Genomic DNA, 22,241 nt, shown 5'->3' with positions numbered 1-22,241 from the left:
TGTTTAAAAGGGCCCAGTGATGATTACAGCGTATAACTCAACATGTATCACTGTTCCCTGCCCTTTGAGACCCCCCCAGAACCCAAATGAATTACGCAACTGCAGGGCTGGGATATTTTAACAATAGTTTGCGCCCTATCAGGGTGGCTCACGGGACTTTTCTGACGAAATGCTATGTCGGCCCCCTCAGGCTTTTGAGCCAAAGCCTTCATTGGGAGTAACAGTGTCCGGTACTCGGTCCCGCCTGCACCGCGGCCAGCGCATGCGGTGGAGGCCATGCCCAGTCCGTGTTTATATGCGCACCTTATTTTAGCTAAAGCCATTTAGCAACGCGCCACACCTAGCTAGAAAACGATCTTAGCTATAGTGCCTACGTGGCGCGCGAATCCCAAATGCATCTAACCTATGTTACCTAGCCTAACCTTAGTTAACGAGTGCTACTCTAGTTCTAACCACTAGTGCCAACTTGCTGACAATAGTAGCACTCCTGCAGTCTTGGGCCTTTCTTTGACCACCGAGGAAGACTCACTTTACGGATCCTCCTCGGCAAAGAATAGGTCACTCACCCTAGCGCCAGTTAGCCTAAGTTAGTTTAACAGTTCCGCAAACCCGATTGACCCACGACAGACTCCTATGTTTACATACAAGTAAATATTTGACGTTAAAAGATGCTGGTTGATCGATGAGGAATGAATTGAAGTTGGTTACATCACAGAGATGCAAACGTCTGAAAAAAAATACCCAAATTAATTCGAGCGCAATTTATACATCAAGCAGCAGCGCGATAACGTTTATAACTCAGTATGTCTAGTACCGTGTTTTATATTTTGTGGTTTCAAGCAAATTTCATGTTAGTACAAATTTATTATCTAGCAGTTTCTTTTATTATTAAATATAGTTCAATCAAAAAAAGTTAAACAAAACTTACCATGTTAAACATCGGGCATCCAACACGAAATAAAACTCCGCAGTGAGAACACGTTGTAGTTTTGGCGCGCACCATCGATGGTTGCATTCGAATTCAAATTCGCAAATATATTAAAAAAATAAACTGTCAACACATCTTCAATATACATCATTTTTCGTACTGATGTGTGGTAGATATTATTTTTGGTGGTATTGTTATTTTTTTGTAAAGGTTTTTCCGAATATTTCACACAAGAACACCAATGTCGTACAAAACTGTGCTGTTGCATTCTTAATCCGGGACACCACAGGTTAGAAAAAGCACATTTTAATATTTCCTGTGTACAGCCACCTTAAAAGCTTAATACAACAGAATTAAAATATACTTTATTTCCAACTTGTGTCTTTATTGTGCAAAAACAAAATGATTGGTACTTCTAGCAATATTATTACTTAAAGTAAGACGGATTGGGCCAAATATTAATTGTAAGTTTTTAATTCAGTAATGTACTGAGTCTAGTATGCACGTAAAACTTATGATCACTTTGCCTGTATCTAAAATACGTGACTTTTTGTTTCTGTTCACCTAATTTTGATTCTTTTGCCATTTCACAATTCGGTTTTGAATAATCTAGCACATTTCCAATTCGTCGACAGTGTTGCGTCATCCGTTCCAATTTATAGCCATCGGCGTCGATTGGCTGAAAAAGTGGGCGTTACACCCTCGTGTTTGACATTTACGAATCAAGGTTGGTTCAAATGTAAACAAACTACACATGCCAAGGTTGTAATACTTTACCGAAGAATTACAAAACCCAGTTTTTTTTGCATTTTTTGTCCTGAGGGCATTTAACACAATGGTAAGCTGTGAAATAAAAGTTTTACGTATTATGGTTTTGTTTGTAAACTATTTTTGAAAGACCGACTGTTTTTGTCTTGGATAAAGTTACTAATTACAATGCTTGCCTACTGATTGCTAACTTAAAGTCACCTTGTAACACTATAGTGGCCCTACTACTGGTAATTTTCCACACGCATGATGTAATCGGTCGTCACTGTTACGTCATCAGTTGCGCAATGGACGCTTTCGCCGGGCTGCATAAAAGCATGGTTGAAATCAAGTATCAACCATTTTGTGAGTCTGGGCCTAACAACTTGTTTGGGGTGAAAATCTTGGTTTAACTTATTAAAGCAGATATTTACCCAGCTTTATGCAGTCAATTGTGCTAATTGGACGTTAAGAATAGGATAAAACCACAAACAATTTTCGAGATTGCCTTTGAAAACTCTGAATTTATATTCTAAATAACTAAGCAAAATTATACTTAGACAGTAAACGATGATAATGGTCGGTTTAGTGTCTGGTGACATAAAGGACAATTGAGCAATTGTTCCATTTGAAATAGTAGGCCTATGCTTAAGTCGTGAAAACATCCGAAATCAGTGGTCGGCAACCGCCGGTCCGCGAGAAGTTCGTTACCGGGCAGTTTTCAGATTAAATGCTTTGAAACATATTCCCCGGAAAATATAAACTAACTGACCCGTTTTTATTGCTGAATATTGGTAGTTTTTTTAGGGTCGGTCCGCGATAAAATTTCAGTTTCGAAAACGGTCCGCAGTGCAAAAAGGTTGCAGATTCCTGTCCTAAATGACCGTGAAAAGTATTTTTGCGGTCATTAAAAAGCGCTATTTGTGGCTACGGTGATTGACTACTTCCAGTTTTAGTGGAAATGCACCACTGTGATTTATGGTTTGTGGCCATACCAGAAGCGCTGTTTGATTTATTAGATTTCCTGTTCCAGCGTTAATACATAGCACACGTTCAAACAGCTATTTGCTTGTTGTGCCAGTGTTGTGTAGAGTATTTAGTGACCAATGGCGATTTTTGTTTGATAGCGATATTTTTTTGTACTTCTTCGCTTTAGCTTGTATTTGCGTTGTACTGCTACAGGAAATTTTGTTTCAGGGTATGTTTGGGGAAATAAATAATCTGTTTTCGCATTAAATAATGTATTTACGTTCAAGAAGTATTGGATTGTGGAAGATAAAGTTTGGAAAAAATTGGCATTCGCCAGCAAAAATTGGGGGTTTCCCTAGGTTAAATCCCAACTTTTGCAAATTGCAATAACATAGTAACTTTCGGCAAGCCGCAACATGTCCGGCTCGCCTGTGCTGTACCCATTCTGATTGGTTAAAAAAAGCGGCGTTTTTAAAAGTTCTTGTGAAAGGATAGCTTAGAGTTTTTACCAAATATTTAACATATTTTTTTCATGTGTACAGCAAATCAGCAACCTAATAAACTGGGAAACCCTTAACCTAATTACAACCAATCCCATTATAATTTGCACAAACCTAATTATGTCAGATAAATCATGGATGAAGCCAACTGCTTTGCTCTGCTCTTACGGATTTTTTACTTATGTGAAGCCATCTGAACCATTTCTTACACCATATTTGCAGGTAGCAGTTTTTTCCTTCAATTTTGAACTTGAAAAAGGAATGTTTTCTTTACAGCATGTGTGTTAAAGAATTGTACATAAATAATTTTCTCAACTTGGTTTTTAAAGATGTTCTAAAGAAATACTAAAACTTTCTTTGCATGTTTGCAGGGCCCACAAAAAAATTTAACTGAGGAAGAAGTAGTGAATGCTATTTACCCTGTTTGGATTTATTCCTATCTTGCCTTATTGTTACCAGTATTTCTACTCACAGACTATGTTAAGTACAAACCGGTTATCATTTTGCAAAGTTTAGGGTGGGTCAAAATGTTTCAGTTTGGTGTGTTTGCAAATTAAACAATTTTTAAACCTATCTCTCAGGTATATATCCTGTTGGTTGCTACTTGTGTTCGCAAATGGAGTTCCGTTAATGCAATTCATGCAATTTTGTTATGGTATAGCAACAGCTGGTGAAATTGGATATTACTCATACATATACAGGTATTTCCATAGACCATAGGGTGTACAAACAGGGTGTAATATCACTGAATTAGCATTTGCGAACCTTCAAATTATATTCTACATTTTCTTTAACATGCCATAAGAAGGACAGTGTTAATGTAGTTTTGTTTGATCTTCATAATATATTATATATTAGTACTGTATACTAATAATATATATTCTTCTTAGCATTGTGAAATCAGAGCATTACCAACGTGTTACATCTTATGTACGAGCCACTACCTTGTTTGGTCTGTTCTTTGGATCTCTACTTGCCCAACTTCTGGTGTCCCTTGCCCATTTGGATTACCTGTACCTCAATGTTATATCACTTGCCAATGTGACCATTGGTTTCTTCATTGCACTGTTACTTCCAATGCCCAAGAGGACACTCTTCTTTTTTAACCCAGCTGAGTTAAACATTAGCCAAGAAGAAGAACCATGTGTGTCCATGAAAACAACAGTAAACAAATCAGTGGATGAGGTAGAAGAAAACAAAATGGTTAGTATGAATTTTCTTTTGTTGGTTTACTTTTTGCAAGAATTAAATCACACATGTTATTCTGGTGCTGTTTATAGCTAGTCATACGGTGATAAACAAGCTGCATAACACATTTTTAGTCGACCAGTGCATCCTTAAGGTCTAAAACAGTGGTCGGCAACCCCTGGCACACAACTTAAGTTTTCATGGCCTGTCAAGTGCTTTCATATTTCAGTACAGTTTAACGGAATTAAAACTGATACATCATTCGTTTTCAGTTTATTATTATTTATTTTAATGATACCAAAAATGACTACAAGTATAAATATGGCTCGGTTCCAACTACTGTCCGAATCATAAGTTTAATAAAAAACATAACAGCCCAAATTGATGTAAAATATGACATGTTTTATTATTTAAACATTTCGGCAAATGCTCATGCCATCATCAGTGATATGTGGGGCTACATCAGTTACACCCATTTATCTTCAAATCAGCTGGCACACACCACTATTACACACAACAAAGTTGGCACCCTGAGCCATTATCATTTTGACATAATAAGTAAACTGACATAAAAACGTTTGCCGACCCATGGCCCAAAACATGCAGAAAATTTGCTTGCCACTAAATTAAACGCTTTTAAGGTCTCAGTTCAAACAGAAAATACCAATTGGAGGGATGTATTGAAAAAACTGTGGACAGACGTAAAAGTTTGTTACACGAATGTTGTACTGCTCCGATGGTCAGCCTGGTGGGCCCTGTCTACCTGTGGATGGTTGTTGGTTGTCAACTACATACAGAATTTATGGGAGACAATACAACCGAGTCACGAGGGTGAGACTTACAATGGAGCTGTGGAATCAACTGCTACTGTGCTAGGTTAGTACTTCATTACTTTAAAAGTTTAAGCGATATACTCATTTTATGTTTTGTTGGATATTGATATTTTTCTATTTGCAATACTATTAGTACTGACTGAATCCTAAACATTTATCGTTTTCATTGTAAATTGACTTTCTACGCTCTCAGGTTGTTTACTTTACTTTTTTAATAAAGTTGTTGAAAGCTTGTTGAATGGATGATGGGTTTGGGCAAAGTCATTGAAATTTTTAGCTCAGGAAACACATGAAAAAGCATTGTTCCTTTTCCTATAAATGTATGAGATAAATGTACAAGTACCAAATCGACCCCCAAAAATGTAATAATTTTTAATGCTTTGTTTATATACCAGGGGCCTTGGGTGCATTTTCTATTGGTTACATTAAAGTGAATTGGGCCAAATGGGGAGAAGTAGCTCTCGGCTTTTGCTCAATGCTCAAATTTGGTCTTCTGATGTTGATGTACTGGACTGATCACATCTGGACTTGTTACATTGCATATGTTGTGTTCATCTTTCTCTACAACTTCGTCATTACAATTACACAGTAAGTACAATATGAATAAGTAAAAGCATGCAGTTGGTATTACATAACTTATCAACGTGTCTGTTTTAGTACCAATTAAAAAAAATATTTTTTTTCGCAGTACGTTTTATATGCCTTTAAGGTAACTGTAACCAAATCATGTATTTTTCTTTTCCCTGGTTTATTTGTTAAAATAAAAATAAAGAAACATGATAGCACACCTATTCTCTTATTCTGTTTTTTTAGATTTCAATTGGCTGTCGGTTTAACTACACAAAGATTCGCTTTGGTTTTCGGAGTTAACACATTTGCAGCTGTTGCCCTTAACACAGTTCTAACAATCATACTCATTGATCGAGTGGGCTTTGCGTTGGACGTCAACAGTCAGTTTGTTGTATACAGGTAATATTGCACAAGTACTTATACAAAACCACCTCAATCAATCCTACATTTTTAAGTTAAATGAAATTATTTTTGGTTGCACCACAGTTCCCATTACTATTTTGTGTGTCATTTGGACATGCTCCATGAGTACATAGAAGATCATGTACTCAAGCAATATACCATACACACACTCTGGCCACACTCTTTTTTATGCAAACTCATTCCTTCACGTGACTTAAGTGTATATAAACAGGTGTAACTTATGCAGCGTTCATTCACTTACGATGGCATGAGCATTTGCTGAAACATTTGAAAAATAAAGCATGTCGCTTTTTATGTCTATTTGGGACTGTTATTTTCATCATTAAATTTATGAACAGATCCGTATATAGTGGTCAGAATGTATTGTCATGTGAAAATATGCAAGTAGTGCATTTTTGCCTTAATCGACTATTGGCTGGATATAATGTGCGTTTTTAGTAAAAGTCTCAGCTCATGGTGTTTCCTTTTTCGCAGTGGATACTTTGGAATGATTTCTCTCATCTTCTTGGGTCATGGAGTTTATCAGTTGTGCACAAACAAACCCCACAATAAAGAAAGCTCAAAAATTGTGGAGGAGCCTGATGACACAAAAAACAAAAAAGACGACTCTGAAGCTTTTGACATGACAAATATGTGATACCTCCATAGCATTTTATTGTAGGAGTTTTTGTGTTTGTGAAGTGGTAACTTGACTAGGCCCTGTTGGTATTTTTGGTTGGTCTATTTTAGTGGTTCTCAACCTTCCTTGTCCCCCTTCAAGTAACCATGTAAGTCCTGTGGCCCCCTTCAAAAAAATAAAATGGTAACCTGTGTTGGAATCGGTACTGATTTCGGCTTTACACAGGTCGAATAGAGTAAACAAGAATCCATAATCATGAAAAACCTCAATATAGACAAATTGTCTGTGAAATAGTCGATTAAATTGGGGAATAAAGTCATTTGCAACACCCACTTAAACATGCGCATTTAAGAAGAAATTGGCTTTTAGTGGGTGTTTCTGGTGAATCTACACCTGTAAGTATACCCTCTCTCAAGGCATGTTTTTTGTTCAATTACAAATAACAGAAAAGGGAATTGTTTAAGCACAATCACTCTTCTTTGTTCTTGTCTTTGTGACCATATCTATACATTGTAATCCTGTGAGACTAGCTAAAACTAATCCTAAAATCCATTTAAGTTTTTGCAAGCTGCAATGCAAGCTTATTGCATTACAAAATTTTTGTGTATGACTGTGAAACGTTCCCATATAAGTAGGTTATAATTGGTGCGGATTATATTTTTTTAAGAGTGCTAACCATGCCTACTTAGCGTTAGCCATTCTAGTGCCTGTATATACCCTCTCACTATTACAGTACAGTATATGGTGATTGCCAGGTTACAAATAAGTTTCATTGATAAACACTAAGTTCCACTTTCTATTACCACTGAGTTTTTTTTACCTTTTTATGTCAAATCTCATTGATTTTGCCGAAACTATTAAACTACACACCACTATGCCATGTTACTTTGACTGTTGCACAAATGTTATCCTTGCCTAATGGTTCTGTTTTTGAACTTTTTGTTTCCTTGTGTACCGAAAACTATGCTTTGTCATTTACACCACTACACAAATAAAAAACTGTTATTTGCAAAAATGGAGCACTATTTTGGTATGTGCCTTTTTCTAGAGGTCAGGAACAACGTAGAAACAGGGACAATCCCATTTTAAGTAAATAATAGAACTTAATAGTACACATTTTTCTATAAGGCAGTATGCCACCACAATATATGTCAAAAGAAATGTACTATCTGTGGAGTTACTAGCAAAGTGTTTCTATTCGAAGTTTAGACTCCAAACTAGTGCCGGATTAACCATTAGGCAAAGTAGGCACGTGCCTGCAGGCCACTTTAAAATCAGTAGAAATGCCTACAGGCCAGCAGACCCTTAATCCGGCACTAGGCAACCCTGATTTTCGGGCCACTTATAAAATGTGCCTACAGGCCAGCAAACCAGCACTGCTCCAAACAACAATTACTCATTCATAAAAAGTTTTTTGATTTGTTTGTGACTCATATAGTTACACAGGGCTATTGTGACAAAGACAGGGTTTTCAGAATGCACCATTGTCACCCTGTATGTGACAGTACTGTCTAAAACTGCAAGCCCACTAAACCTGAGTAGCCCACACCTCAACAGGGGCCAAGCGATGCCTTAGGCCGAGCGCTGAGTGGAATAAATCAGGCCTCGAACAGGGGCCAAGTGAACGCTTAGTGGATTAAACCAGACCAAAGGGCTATAAAAGGGTTACGTGGGCTAAGCGACCTTAGTGTAAGCCAAGCGGGCTCGCAGTTTTAGATGGCACCCCGAATGTGACAATGTAAAACTAGAAGAAAAACTGCTAATTCGGAATCGTTCAAAAATTATACATATAAAGAGTATATGTTTCTTATTGTACAATTCTAATTACACACTTCTTCCTGATAACAGACCTATTCACAATTTTACAAAAAGTTTATTAAGGTGCATAATAATTCAAAGACACCAGATATACTTTTGGAATGAGGCAAGGTTGCTTTTTTGTTGCATGTGCATGTTGGTTATGAAGGACGATTTAAAAAAACAACAACAGCAAAACACCACCAAAATGCAACACCAGTAAAATCCACCACTAAAGCTTCCACCTTATTACAAGGTCAGATTTATACATAAGTGAAAAGCATCAACTTAAAGTTCAGCAAATGAGGTGTAGATTTACTTCCTAAATGACATAAAAGAACTGAATAAAATACCAAAAAGCTAAAACAAATCATACATTGGTAGAAAAATACAGTTGCCAGAAGAGCTCTATTAGGTTGATATTATACCTGGCAGCAACAGCTTATATAAATCATATATAAGATATTTAATTCTAAAAGCTACTGAATAACAGTTCGCTTGACAAAAATAAACAACAACATTAAAATAGGAACTAAGTGAAGTTAAGGTCAACTTTATTCAACCAGAACTTTAAACATTATGCAACTGATTCGAAAACTACAATTTACCACTAAAAAAATGTAAAATCAAATGCAACTATCCGCAAATATTAAAAAAAAATCAAATTATAAAATTACAAGTGAAGTGCAAAACTGAAAGGCATTGCACAATGCAACAGCGGTACCGATGAATAAAACTTTCAGCAGCCAAAAGAATCTCCTGAAACTTTGAATTTGAGATTTTATGCTACCCATGCAGCAAAAGTTACCATTTGCAGCATTTCTATCAGTATATATATATTCTACAAAACTAAATCTGAAATGCAAGGCCAGCAGAAGATATGTTATCTCCACCACCAGCAGTCTTATGCACCTTTGTGCACACTAAGTTTGGTGCAATGCAAATCAAAACCACTTCACCTTCTATTTCTTCATCCCAACACGAAACAGGGCGGTACGGTTTTAATGGTACTTTACTTGCTGAGCTGGGATCGACAGTGGTAGAGAATGACTCATCGAGAAGTAATTTTGTGGTTTCAAGGTCGACCATGTCATTTCCACAGACATAACGATTAGCAGTAAGTGAGGCATGAGCAGCGGCAGACATTGTGTTTTTCCATGGCGATGACTTTCTTGTCAGTATTGCTTGGAAGGGCAGCGTGTGAACATGAATTCGAGAAACTCTTCTGTAGTTCTGCCACAATAATCTGTATGTGCTCCTCAACTGGTCTAAAACAGTGGCAACTCTTGGATAGGCATCTGAGAGTACAGTAATGTTACCATACTGTAGATAACTAAGCATATTAGGTAGTTCCTGTTCATTCAGTCCAATGGAATCAGAAAAAGGAAAAACATGTTGTTTAAGTGCATCAATTAGAGATTCGTCCACAAAAGATGCGAATTCAAAATGTGTCAGCCCTTTATTCTTTGTTGCATCTTCCATGAGTTTTTGAACAGCTTCAAGCCTTGCCTCCCTCACACCAGACCTATATTACAAAATTTTAAAACTACTCTTAACACATATCATAAGACATGTCGATTATTCAACTTACTTAAATGGAAAGTTTTCCATCATTTGTAGACCTCCAACAACAAGCAATTTTGGCTTGAAAGCTTTGTAAGCCTCTGCAAATGACTCCAAAGAATGAATTGTTGGGTTATGGTTATCAGAATGGATGATATACCGATTGGCTCGAATTGACTCATACTTTCCCCATTTCTCTCCAGTTTTATACTCCATGATAAGGTGAATGTCGCTTTCATTTACATTTCCACCTGCCATTTTTATTTCAGGGTTTAGAAACTGAGTTAGATCTGGACTTCCCTGTGCGCCCAGAAGCACGTCAGCGCCTTCCATCGCAAATCTATTGGCCATTACTGGAGCATTTCCACCCAGCTGGGTTCTGGATCCTTTTATGCCGTGGGCTGTGCTTACCATTTGACGAAACAAATTTTTATTTGACATGTAGCGTTCAGCAGCTGCACCATGTTTAAAGAAGTATGCAAAGCCCTCTGATAGCTCTAGGTTGTTATGAATCAACTTGTGATGTTTGGGAGTTTTGGGACAGCCGATTTTTGCAGCATCAAGAAGTGGAACGGCATCAACAAAAATGTCGACACATCCACCGAAGCCGACAGCCACCCGAGCTGACTGCGAGACCTCAACCTGACAGCAAAAATACTTGAATAGGCAGAACATACATGTTGAACAAGCTAACAAAATCTACTAAAATATTTTCCAGTAACATCATAATCACACAACATAATCATTGTGCCACACTTTTGTTTATTAGAGCAAATGTTAAAATTTACTGGTGTTTCATTTAGGCTGTATTGCTTAATGTAAATTAAAAATGAAGATGTGATACAAATTTGCATTTTGTAATTGAAACAGAAAAAAACTGTTAGTCCAGCTACTGTTTTGTAAAAAAATAGATTACCTTTTTTTCAGCCTTTCTTAGCGAATCAAGTATGTTTGGAATTTCTGATTTCAAGTCAACAGGCTTTCTGTTGGTCCAGATGGAAAACAGTACGGCAACAAGCGCTACAGTGCCTCCAAATTTTGCGATAGAATTTACCATTTTGATGGTCAAACTTTATTTGCCGCTAAAAGCCACGCAGCGACCGACCGACCTCTCTAATGAACAGAATAAATGTTTATTTATACATTAGCATCGCAAAACTCACTTCTGTGCCCTTTGTAACTGCACAAACCACAAACCCTGTTCAAAAAACGGAATTTGCCCTTTCGTTGCCGGCTGTTTGAAACACTTGCTCCTGTTTTTGCTGACTCACGTTTTGTTTCGTAAGCAATTGTGACGTCACAACAATAGAATTGTTTGGTTTGTGACATAAAGTGAATATATCCGGCGAGGTTGCGTTTTACTTCCTGCTTTCTTGTTTTTTAAAGTACAATGGGATATAATGTAATTAATTCAACATACAAATAAGTTATTTAACACACAAGTCGGAACAACATACTTCGTAAAAAAAATATGGATTATATTGTGTGTCAAAAAATACCCACAAATTTAACTTTCGGACAAACCAACCAATAAGATTTCGAAACGAAATCTTATCAACCAAGCTGTCATCTATGCAAACTGTACAAAATATAATATTCTCAATTATCAGTTTATCACACTTTCACTACACATGAAAGGTAACGCCTTTAGGATGTCCGTTTGATTTACATACAGTTCCTATGAATTACATTTGTCAGTTCTTTCAGTTGCCGAAAGACTGGAGAAGCAAACAATTGGCACCTGTAAATCTGTAAATCTGACTGTAAAAAGAGTGATTTATTCACTTTAATCAAATTGTTTCAATTGCTCATTATAATTTTTAGACAAAAAGTATAAAAACTTGCAAGGATAAAAGGCACAATAAAATAGAAAACAAATCAAACAATGTCCATGCATAGGTGAAGTTATCACCTAGGAGTTGAAGACAAATAGATTAAAATACACAATTAGCCTACAATGATGTAAAATAAGCGATTTGCAACTAATAACAAGCCTATCTCCCAAATCCCTACACATTGAACATAGTACACTGTGTGTAATTACAAAACAGTGATCTAAAAACCAATGTAATTTGTGCCCAACTTTACTAATTTAATGGATTGTGTGCTAAATTACTTACAATTAAACTGTTTTCAACAAAAATCAACACAACACAGCTGTACTTAAGAAAATAAACTTCTTTTTAATTTAAATTAGTTAATCAGGCTTACATCTGCACAGAAAATTGTTATTTTAAGTTTGTGACAATATGAAAACATATAACATGTGCACTGGGATTTGGAATATGGAACCATTAAGATAATGGAATCAAGCAACAAAAAATACACAGCTTCACAATTATCCACATGTTGCAAATGTTCATAAAGCACTAAGTGCCGATGGAGTATGTCACCATAGTTATAAGTATGGACATCCTGCAATGACAAAAGCAATGCAACAAAGTCACAATACATGTTGCATACATTGAACTTTTTGGACATAAAAAAAAAAGTTAAAGCCATAATGAATTAAAATTTCATTTTAATGCAAAAATTTTCTAAAGTAAAAAGCAAAAAGATACAATGTTCCAAAAGTGCAATGTTCACTTGCTAAAAATGCACCTTATGAACAGTGGCAGGAAAATTTAAACATCACTAAAAACACAATTTTATCTACTGTTGGAGAACAATGGCCTAATAGCTGTCTAGCATTCAAATCCTGGTTAAACAAAAGCAGTCTTTTAGTTGCAGCATAAAGTTTGCCAATCATTAGTAAACAAAGCAAATTTGATAGTCGACTTCCAGAAATATTCACACTGAAACAAAAGAATAGTTTGTTGTATAAATGTTTTTTCACATCAAAGTATCCGAAATCTGTTGTTTTAGTGAATAAATACATAGTACTTATTGTAAACAAACAAATAAGAAAAAAAGCACTGATGTTGTTGAGTAGTGACTACAAATTGGCAAAAGATTTCCATTCAGTGTGAAGGTACAATTTTATTCAGTACACTGTTAACCGATTTTATCTGTGTATACCAAAAAGTTTTCAAAATTACTCAATGTCACTCAATTAGTTATAGTTTAATTTGTATAATACTTACATATGTTGCACAAAACTATAGTTTAACTGTCCGTTGCCATAACAGGTTGAATACCTTCTAAATAGTGTGGAAGTTCGCTTCGTGCTGTGGTAAAATAGGCAGTGAAAGTAAGAAAGAAGCATTTCTTTATTCATAACTAAATTGTTTTACTGTAACTGTTATAATTGAGATCAATGATTTTAAACAGTTTATATTTGCAATAATCAACTGTGCATTTACTTATACCTACTTTTTCCATGAAAAGTTGCATACTTTAGGACAGTTTGGTATTTTAATTCCAGAAAATCTTCAGCATAAGTTTGTTCAAGCAATGAAATATCAGAAGGTGGTAGATTAAAGCGTACATGTACCAGCCTTTTCCACTGCTCTCCATTATGCTTGTCAATAAAATGGTAAATTTTCCTTGATATTTCAACACCTGTACCAAAAAATGTGTAAAAAACAAAAAATAAAAAATAAGTAAAAACAAACATTGCTGTTACATTATAAAAAAAGTACAAAGCATCCTATTTACCATTTTGTAAGTGAGGGGGAAGGTTGACATCACTTTGTTGGTGACGCTGAATTTCGTTACAGGTCTTTTCTAAAATTTGACGATATTCGGCGTCAGTCTGGTGACCTAAAATAAAATTTAATGCAAACATAATACTGTTGCATATATATACAACAATAATAATTTTTCTGTTTTGTATTACATTAAAAGTTTTGTGGTCTATGTTAGTACTAATGAAGTTATTTTAAGGGATTATCAATCGACAGGGCAATCAATAAAATTTCACATGTCAGGTTCTAAACTGTAAAACCAAGGTTTCTTTAGAACCCAGTATATATCAATCTGATAAATTGTATATCAGTTTTAGTCTGCAGAATATGGCAGTTCCCAACGGGGTCTTGGACATGCAGGACTGACATGTCCTGCATGCACAACATGTAAGTTAACGTGCAAGAGTAATGCCAGCAGGTACAAAGCAAGTAAAAGAGGTCAAGGCAGGACAGCTAAATGCGTTTGGTGCCAAATTTCTGTGTGCAACTAAAAAAAATGGTGTGCAAAAATTTTGTTTTAACAAAACAATCATGCAGCTGCCACACTCTGCAGACTGGTATATATTTGTATTTAGTGCATAAAATAGCCAGACAAATTAAATATATCTGTAATTAGCCACATTTGTTTGTACTATCAAATATCAGGAAATACCGAGAAGCGTTTTCCATCTCTCCAATGTTTGATATTTCCATTCTGTAAGTCCCGAATTATTCCTGGTAATGTTTTGAATTTCAGCATCATTCATCCCCAGCAAGCGGATAAATTTAAACCACAAATTGTTTTGTATTTTATCAATGTACTCATAAAAGATTGTTGGTAATTGTGACTCCTCTCGGTACATGGCTTGTTGATTTTACCAAACTTCTCAACTGGTAAAAGATGCAAGTTTGTATTAACATGAATAAAAACACGTGGAAAAGATTTACTTACAGCTTTTACTTTAAATATTTTATCTTGGCACAGAAATATGCCCGCCTTTAAATTTAAAACACATAAAAAAGAAAAACCTTGGTATTTTTTGTTTGGTGACTTCCCTTTTCCATCTCTTGTCTTTGGGGAATTCCCGCATTTGTTCGGATGAGAGATATGAATTGTCACAATTTTCAACTACGATACTGGTAGTGCAGTTTTTCAACATTGCAGTGCAGCACATATCAAGTTTGACAGATACAACAAATGTCATAGAAGTTATTTATAAGTAAATTACAGAGGATTGCTTTGGTTTAAAAAACAATAAAATGGACGCTATTACACCATCCACCTCTCATTGAAGAATTATTTGCATACAATAGTTGTCACATGCAAAATTAATTGACAAGAATGCTTAAGCGTTGGTGTAACATTGTTTCAAGACGTCGTACCGCAACTCAATTCCATTTACGTACATACTGCCTTCGTAAAAACTAAAAACGCACAACGTGGGACGGTTTTTAATTTAGAATAGCCTGCGAAGTACGGTTGGTATAAAATTTGCAGACTTAACGGCAATTTTTCCACAAAAAAACTGTGAATAAGACGCTAGTGGTTACAAGAAGAGGTTATAACACTGAAATTAAATACCTTTAGGCATGAAACCTTAAAGGTTTCTGCAAAGCAGAAGGTAACTTTCGTTGCCTTTCTGCCGATTTGCCATGTTGGCAGCAGTGACACTTCAATGCATAGCAGATAGCCGGAAGGGGTGTTTCGCTTGCGCTGCATGTTGCTACTCGTTCGTAGACACTGAAGCAACTTAGCAACGTTGTAGTGGCATACGGAACAGTATAATATATATTTTATTTCAGTTACCGTAGGCCTACAAAAGCCCATAAACCCGCGTCAGAAGTAATAGTCTTTTGATTTGTGAGCGTTTTGTTGAAATTTTAGTTAACCTTCATTCCAATTCAGTATTATTAAAGCAATTTTAGACAAAGCCTGTGTTTTAGTGATTCAGTACATAATTTAGCGCAAAACCTGAGAAGTATGCACACAGACAGGAAAAGTTTTTTTTACGAAAGATCAGTCAGTCATTAGTGCAATTAAAAACAGGCAATTTTTTCGAAAACAGTTAAAACGCTTTGCTGCTCAACCGGAACTGTGTCAGCGCACGAATGTTGACAGTTTGTTTCAATGATTCCTTTGAAGCAGTACAAATGTAAAAATACAATTTAAAAACGTATTTGGCATTGACTGTCTAAATTGGTATCACCAAAAATTTTGTTTCCTTAATTATGTTGCAATTTGGCCATAAGTGGAATTATTGCATGTCCAACATTGACTTTATCTGCAATTAACAGTTATGGTTTTAGCTTTGCAAACACACTAACTTATCATCCGCATGTCCTAAAAATAATAAAAGAGCTGCACTTTGCAAAAACAACAAGAACCCTACACAGTTTGAGAATAGCTGATTTAACGCTTGTTTGTTTTAACCCAAAAATCTCTTGAATATAGGGGGGAAAAAACCTAACTAACTTCTACAACTTTGTTAAATTTGCCGAAGGCGTATAGGCTTCAACATAGGAAAGCAAACTATGACAAACGTCATTCCGCTACCGACCGGTCCCCATCACGTGGGCTGCAGTGACGTCATCACCGACTATGGAAAGGATCGCATTCTGTTTCGCATGTTTTACCCTGCCCAACGAACGCCAGAAGCAAAAGACGCGATTTGGTTAACTGAACCTGAACACGCTGATGGATTTGTCACATTCAGCGGTGTCCCATATCTTGCGTGGCTATTTAAATGGCTTTACTGCTCGGCCACTATCCCGGCTAGTCTCAACGCAGACCCTATCATACCGGACGACATGGATAAGCTTCCGATTGCTGTGTTTTCACACGGAATGGGCGGAGACAGGGTTTCCTACACCAACATTTGTACGCAACTTGCCTCGTACGGAATGCTGGTGATCGCTCTGGAACATGCTGACCAATCAGCGTCAGCCACGCATTATTACGATAAACTCACTGATGGCGTTGGCTACGTGAAAAAATGGATTGAGTTTCTAATAGTAACTGAAGAGACCCAAGATCCGCATAAAATTCGCAACGACCAAGTAAATCAAAGGGCAGACGACTGTGTAAGGGTTCTAGAATATTTGGATAGAATCAACGAAGGAACTTTTCAAGGAATAGAAGACGCAATCGATTTTTCTGTGTACAAGGGTCGTCTTGATTTAAGCAAATGCTCGATCATAGGACATTCTTTTGGGGGTGCAACTGCTATGACAGTTCTTGCCAAAGAATCTAGATTTTCCGTAGGTATTTCAATGGATACGTGGACATTTCCGTTAAGTGAAACGACATACGAACAACTTAACGACAAACCTATTCTTTTTATAAATTCAGAAACTTACCACTCCAAGGCAAACATAAAGAATATCATTAAACTCAAAGACAGCTCTTCAACAGTTGAAAGGGACATGGTTACAATACTAGGCTCGGTGCACCAGTTTCCAACAGACTTTGGTTTGCTTTTGCGCTTTCAGTGGCTTTCTAAAAAGTTTATTTTGCGAGGAACTGAAAGTCCATGGGTTGTCAGTGGCCTGAACAACCAACTGATTCTCGGCTTTGTTGGCAAGCACTTGTGTCTGAAGTTTGCAAAGGAGATTACCGACGTGTTACAAGAGAACAAGAAGTTATTACTTTCTGGAACTAATGTTGTGTTGGATGAAAACGCTCAGTAAAAAAACTACTGCAAGCAGCGAAAATTTATATTTGCCCTTCGTCAAGTGACGCCTTAAGTTAATTATACCCCTTTGTGATGTATTGTTGCTTGCAATGTTAACGTGTGAGCAGCGGTTTTTCATGCTTTTTCCCCATTTTCATTTTGTTCTTTACAAAAAGTAATGGTATACAATTACTAAATATATTATACGTGTGATGATAAAGCAAAATTTGAACTGCCTTGTGTTTAAAAGAATATAAAATCATAAAAAGCAACAGTTTATGAGATGTTGTTGTGTTTATTTCGCCCGTGAAAAGAAAAACAAAAAACAAGTAGCCTACACAATGCACCAAACCAAAGACTAAGCTGGAAATAGCTGTGCAACGTTAGAACGGTAGACCCTATTAAGCGCATATAAAAAGGTTCTCAAACTGGGGTCCGCGGTCCCTCAGGGGTCCGCCACGCGATTTCAGGACGACCGCGATGAGCTTAAAGTATTTCTACAATGTTATGTAGGATAATATGAGATCTTGCCAGTGTATGAGTACAAATTAGATAGACAAACGAGTTTTCAATGACAAGAAGTGGTTCTTTTTCGGGCTCTTCTTTATTTTCAAGTAACAAACATAGGCGATCGTTCGTGCACTATGTTTCTATTGTTTCAGTCTTATTTGTGACGTAATAAATTGCCATTGAAACATTCTCAAGCAAAGTGATCTTACAAAACTGAACTAAATTCATTCTGTATGTTGTTGTGGGAATGCTTTCGAAAGTAATGGATTAACTTTTTGTTTGGAAACTGGACACTATTGTCCTGTCCACGACAACAAACGCCTCAAGACAAGGTGACGCAACCCTCGTATTATACGTGATCAGCACATCACAAGACCGGCATCCTCGTGACTCGCAGGGAAAGGAAATTCTGCTGCGCCTTACGGACACGCCGACAATATTTTTAAACAGCGACTTGGGGATTGTAGCATATGTTTCTTCAGTAGCTGTAAAATTTACTCAGTTTACGCTCAACTGCCGTAATTTTTGTGTATCAAGGCACAAAGTATAGTCCCTGGGGTTATAATAGAATATATGCTTGCTTGTAAATGCAAATTGTCCAGTTATGTCTCATTTACATTGACTTTGAACGTTTTCAAACTGGGAATTTTCCCTATTATTGCTGATTAAAAAGTAGCCTACTCGCCAAAACTATTCGTTTTGATTTAACAAAACATGAATAAAACGATTATTATTCATGTTTGGCTGACGTGTTTGCAATAATTCATCACTTATTTTATTCGGCAAAACAGTCATTCTGCACAGTTATCAACATTCCGGTCACCTGACACACCCATATTTGGAATATACGCTCACGTGACAATAGCAAAACTCGTGAGCTCGTGTGATGATTCTCATGACTCCAAAAATTTGCTGGCATTGCATCAGTATTTTGCTAACAACACGTGTACTAATTCACCTATATAATGAATTGCCGACAGCATTAGCGCAGGTACCTCAAACTTTACTGTTCTGCAGTTTGCCGCGAACCAGTATTGTAGTTAGAGAACAGGTTATGCAGCCTCGTCTCGTGTACATTGTAGTCTGTTAATTATTAACTACATTTTCGTGTCATTTGACAAATGCATTGTTTTGTTGAGTTAGAAATAGGTTGAGAATTTTTTGGATTTCTAAAAGAAAAAATGTCACGATTTCCGAAACCAACAGGAAAATACACAGTTGGTTGTGCAGATGTCATTTCGAAATGTGGACCAGATCGCTGCTTTTTTAGGTTATTTTATCCTGCAAAAAGCACAGAGATCAAGTATTCAGAATGGCTTCCTGCAAGGGAATATGCAGATGGCTTTATGGATTTTTTAAAGATGAAACCTCTGTCATGGGGCTTTAGGTTTATGTTTTCTGGACTGAAAATGCCAGCGGGTTTAAACACAGACCTGCAAATTCCAGAAAACAATGAAAAATGGCCAGTGGTGGTCTTCAGTCATGGTTTGGGTGCAAATAGAACAACATACAGTAATACTTGTATAGAACTTGCTTCTCATGGTACTGTAGTCGCATCTGTTGAGCATGGCGATAAGTCTGCTTCAGCCACATTCTATTTTGAAGAAGACGAAAACAAAGAGTTCAAAAAAGTATGGATGCCATTTCAGCATGTCAATGGCAAAGACCCAGATGAACACAAGATTAGAAATAAACAGGTGCATCAACGAGCAGATGAATGCATCACTATGTTAAACCATATGCATGATATTAATAGTGGTACATTTGTCGGTGTCCAAACTGAATTAAATCTTCATCAATTCAAAGGAAATCTTAACCTTGATAAAGTAGCCATTTTGGGACATTCATTTGGTGGTGGTACAACAATAACAGCATTGGCAAAGGATAAGAGGTTTAAAGTTGCAGTTGCACTTGATTCATGGATGTTTCCGCTGGATGAAAAAGTCTACAAAGATGTGAGTCCGGTACCAATTCTTTTTGTCAACTCAGAGAAGTTTCATTGGCAGTCCAACATTCATCACATTAGAAAACTAGATAATGACACGTTTGGCATCACCGCTGAACGAAAAACTGTCACATTGCTTGGCTCCGTGCACCAAAGTCAATCTGATTTTCCACTTTTAGTCAATTGGAGTTGGCTGGCTCAAAAGTTTCAACTCCAGGGTACTGGCAATCCTGTAGCATTAAGCCAAATTAACAATGAACTTTTAGTGGCATTTATTGCAAAGCATTTGGGTCTTGAGTTTGGCAAAGAAGTAGAAGAAGTTGTTGAGAAACACAAGCAGCATATTTTAGTTGGTTCAAATATTGCAGTTGATGAAGATAAAATTGCAATGTTTAAACAGAAATTAAGGTCTTCAATTTAATGGTTTGAAAACCAAACATTGAACAAACAAACAAACTTTGTTCCATGACATTTTTAATTCAAAATGTATGTTATTTTTACTAGAACAATTTCAAATTATTTGATTTGATACTCTTTTTGTTTATTTAATCAAGTTGTTGCTATTTTTAAAGTTCAAATATGCATTAAGTAAATATTACTTGTACTAGTAAAGTTATTTATTGCCGAACTTACATTTTATTTAATTTATGTGCCAATATGTTTTGTTTATTTTAGTATTTTTATTAGAAATAAGCACTAGATTAAAACAACAGTTGATATGCCTGCTTTCCCAATACCATCTGGTCCATACTCTGTTGGTTGTTCTGATCTTGTTTCGAAATGTGGACCTGATCGCTGTTTGTTCCGGCTGTTTTATCCTGCATCTGTCACCAGCGAGAGCAAAAGTGCTCTTTGGTTGCCCAGTAGAGAGTATGCTGATGGATTTTCAAGCTTAGTAAAGTCAAATGTATTTTCATGGATTTTTCGGTACCTGTTTTCTGGAGCAGTAATGCATGCCACATTGAATGCTGATTTAGAAACTGCAAAGAGAGTTGAAAAAATGCCAGTCATTGTGTTTTCCCATGGTTTAAGCATGATGAGAACGACCTACAGTCACATATGCGTTGAATTGGCATCGAAAGGGGCAGTTGTAGCATCAGTTGAACATGCTGATGGTTCTGCAACAACAACATACTACTTGGGACAGGACAAAGATGATAAAAGCAAGTTTAAAAAGTTTTGGCTCCCGTGTGACAATATTGATACTAGTAATCCAAATGAACATAATATAAGAAATAAACAAGTACACAAACGTGCAGATGAGTGTATTGAAGCGTTAAACCATCTTGATGAGCTCAATAAAGGAACTTTTCAAGGTGTTGCAACTGAAATCAATTTACAACAGTTTAAAGGACAACTAGACCTTGAGAAAGCTGCCATTCTTGGACATTCTTTTGGTGGCTCTACAACCATAACCACTCTTGCGAAAGATACTCGTTTTAAGCTTGGTGTTGCATTAGATTGTTGGATGTTTCCATTGGACAAGAAAGTGTATCAAAATGTCCCCCCTGTACCTTTCTTGTTCATCAACTCTTACACTTATCCAAGTCAAGAAGAAGTTACTGAAATGAGAAAATTGGACAATGACACATTTGGTGTTGAAGCTGAAAGAAAAATAGTCACTATTGTTGATTCTAATCACCTTTCACAAAGTGATTTCTCATTGCTTACAAGCTGGAATTGGTTCACACGAAAGTGTGGTTTACATGGGCCTGTAAATCCCACTCAGCTTATGAAAGTAAACAATGAACTGGTGGAGGCATTTATTGGAAAACATTTAAGATTTAAGTTTGGTGCAGAATTAGATGATGTGATAAAGAAATATAAAGATAATGTCTTGGTTGGTTCAAATGTAAAAGTTGATGAAGAGAAAGTAAGAATGTCAAAACAAGAGCTTTATTGTTCACCAAAGAGACAAAGACAAGAGTTGTAAACATTGGCGGTTGACATTTTCAAGTCGGCACTCTATGTTTTGTATCAGTGTACTATTCAGAAGCTCGTTTTGGATTTTGTGTTTTTTGTTTTCAATTGAGGAAAAAAATTCGAAGTAAGTCATCATTATGTTTTACTGAACAGATGTTGTTATCTATTTTGTTACCTAATGTGTGATCATAAGCATTTTTTATTATTTAGAATAAAATTACCTTTTTATATTTACATTTTGACTTTATGCAATTTGTTTCTCATAAAAATATTTGATAATAAATAAATTTTGAATAATGTTTTGTAGTTCCTTGAATATTGTTGCTGCTGGGACTTTGAATATTAGGAAAAACTATATTTACATTTATGCAATTTTTTGCCCATAAAAATATAAGATAATAAATTTTGAATAGTGTTTTTTAATTCGCAGAGTAATTTTGCTGTTAGGAC

The 22,241-nt window shown here is 36.2% G+C and overlaps 6 protein-coding genes across 8 annotated transcripts; 4 read left to right on the top strand and 2 right to left on the bottom strand.

Annotated features, from left to right (window-relative positions):
• The first annotated feature begins 2,210 nt into the window (after window positions 1-2,210).
• Window positions 2,211-7,792, top strand: LOC145228266 (thiamine transporter 2-like). Its single transcript, XM_080093264.1, has 8 exons — window positions 2,211-3,366; window positions 3,516-3,661; window positions 3,726-3,845; window positions 4,035-4,347; window positions 4,974-5,208; window positions 5,561-5,753; window positions 5,979-6,134; window positions 6,633-7,792. Exons 1-8 carry the CDS (start codon window positions 3,265-3,267, stop codon window positions 6,793-6,795), a joined length of 1,428 nt encoding a protein of 475 aa, XP_079949390.1. The 5' UTR covers window positions 2,211-3,264; the 3' UTR covers window positions 6,796-7,792.
• An 838-nt stretch (window positions 7,793-8,630) lies between these two features.
• On the bottom strand, window positions 8,631-11,409 carry LOC145228265 (ADP-dependent glucokinase-like). The gene is made up of 3 exons (XM_080093263.1): window positions 11,054-11,409; window positions 10,166-10,779; window positions 8,631-10,099 (listed from the first exon to the last, which is right to left on the bottom strand). Exons 1-3 carry the CDS (start codon window positions 11,192-11,194, stop codon window positions 9,424-9,426), a joined length of 1,431 nt encoding a protein of 476 aa, XP_079949389.1. The 5' UTR covers window positions 11,195-11,409; the 3' UTR covers window positions 8,631-9,423.
• Window positions 11,410-11,899: 490 nt separating this feature from the next.
• LOC145228268 (uncharacterized) lies at window positions 11,900-14,897 on the bottom strand. Of its 3 annotated transcripts, none has more exons than XM_080093268.1 (6): window positions 14,772-14,897; window positions 14,416-14,633; window positions 13,735-13,839; window positions 13,446-13,638; window positions 13,221-13,304; window positions 11,900-12,932 (listed from the first exon to the last, which is right to left on the bottom strand). In XM_080093268.1, exons 2-6 carry the CDS (start codon window positions 14,603-14,605, stop codon window positions 12,740-12,742), a joined length of 765 nt encoding a protein of 254 aa, XP_079949394.1. In that variant the 5' UTR covers window positions 14,606-14,633; window positions 14,772-14,897; the 3' UTR covers window positions 11,900-12,739. The 3 variants fall into 3 exon arrangements, with proteins under 3 accessions (XP_079949394.1, XP_079949393.1, XP_079949395.1); XM_080093267.1 differs by lacking the exon at window positions 14,772-14,897 and adding an exon at window positions 14,695-14,765; XM_080093269.1 differs by having other exon boundaries at window positions 12,835-12,932; window positions 13,450-13,638; window positions 14,695-14,783.
• Window positions 14,898-15,481: 584 nt separating this feature from the next.
• LOC145228267 (platelet-activating factor acetylhydrolase-like) lies at window positions 15,482-17,697 on the top strand. The gene has a single exon (XM_080093266.1). It carries the CDS (start codon window positions 16,275-16,277, stop codon window positions 17,427-17,429), a length of 1,155 nt encoding a protein of 384 aa, XP_079949392.1. The 5' UTR covers window positions 15,482-16,274; the 3' UTR covers window positions 17,430-17,697.
• A 1,243-nt stretch (window positions 17,698-18,940) lies between these two features.
• Window positions 18,941-20,543, top strand: LOC145228534 (platelet-activating factor acetylhydrolase-like). The gene has a single exon (XM_080093608.1). The coding sequence runs from the start codon at window positions 19,105-19,107 to the stop codon at window positions 20,287-20,289; it is 1,185 nt and encodes a 394-aa protein (XP_079949734.1). The 5' UTR covers window positions 18,941-19,104; the 3' UTR covers window positions 20,290-20,543.
• Window positions 20,544-20,574: 31 nt separating this feature from the next.
• Window positions 20,575-22,222, top strand: LOC145228532 (platelet-activating factor acetylhydrolase-like). The gene has a single exon (XM_080093606.1). It carries the CDS (start codon window positions 20,587-20,589, stop codon window positions 21,799-21,801), a length of 1,215 nt encoding a protein of 404 aa, XP_079949732.1. The 5' UTR covers window positions 20,575-20,586; the 3' UTR covers window positions 21,802-22,222.
• Window positions 22,223-22,241: the final 19 nt, after the last annotated feature.

Source organism: Phallusia mammillata, chromosome 5 (genome assembly GCF_965637545.1).
Source record: "Phallusia mammillata chromosome 5, kaPhaMamm4.hap1.1, whole genome shotgun sequence".
NCBI lineage: Eukaryota > Metazoa > Chordata > Ascidiacea > Phlebobranchia > Ascidiidae > Phallusia > Phallusia mammillata.
This window is presented reverse-complemented; position numbering and strand designations above follow the sequence as displayed.

Bases quoted from the DNA above. Each gene is read 5' to 3' on its own strand.
- LOC145228532 (XM_080093606.1), top strand. From the start codon at position 20,587: ATGCCTGCTTTCCCAATACCATCTGGTCCATACTCTGTTGGTTGTTCT.
- LOC145228268 (XM_080093268.1), bottom strand. From the start codon at position 14,605: ATGTACCGAGAGGAGTCACAATTACCAACAATCTTTTATGAGTACATT. The intron at 13,840-14,415 runs GTATTTCCTGAT...ATTTTATTTTAG, and splicing joins GAGATGGAAAACGCTTCTCG to GTCACCAGACTGACGCCGAA. The intron at 13,639-13,734 runs GTAAATAGGATG...TTTTTGGTACAG, and splicing joins TCCCCCTCACTTACAAAATG to GTGTTGAAATATCAAGGAAA.
- LOC145228266 (XM_080093264.1), top strand. From the start codon at position 3,265: ATGTCAGATAAATCATGGATGAAGCCAACTGCTTTGCTCTGCTCTTAC. The intron at 3,662-3,725 runs GTGGGTCAAAAT...CCTATCTCTCAG, and splicing joins ATCATTTTGCAAAGTTTAGG to GTATATATCCTGTTGGTTGC. The intron at 5,754-5,978 runs GTAAGTACAATA...CTGTTTTTTTAG, and splicing joins TTCGTCATTACAATTACACA to ATTTCAATTGGCTGTCGGTT.
- LOC145228534 (XM_080093608.1), top strand. From the start codon at position 19,105: ATGTCACGATTTCCGAAACCAACAGGAAAATACACAGTTGGTTGTGCA.
- LOC145228267 (XM_080093266.1), top strand. From the start codon at position 16,275: ATGACAAACGTCATTCCGCTACCGACCGGTCCCCATCACGTGGGCTGC.
- LOC145228265 (XM_080093263.1), bottom strand. From the start codon at position 11,194: ATGGTAAATTCTATCGCAAAATTTGGAGGCACTGTAGCGCTTGTTGCC. The intron at 10,780-11,053 runs GTAATCTATTTT...TTTTGCTGTCAG, and splicing joins TAAGAAAGGCTGAAAAAAAG to GTTGAGGTCTCGCAGTCAGC. The intron at 10,100-10,165 runs GTAAGTTGAATA...TTTGTAATATAG, and splicing joins ATGGAAAACTTTCCATTTAA to GTCTGGTGTGAGGGAGGCAA.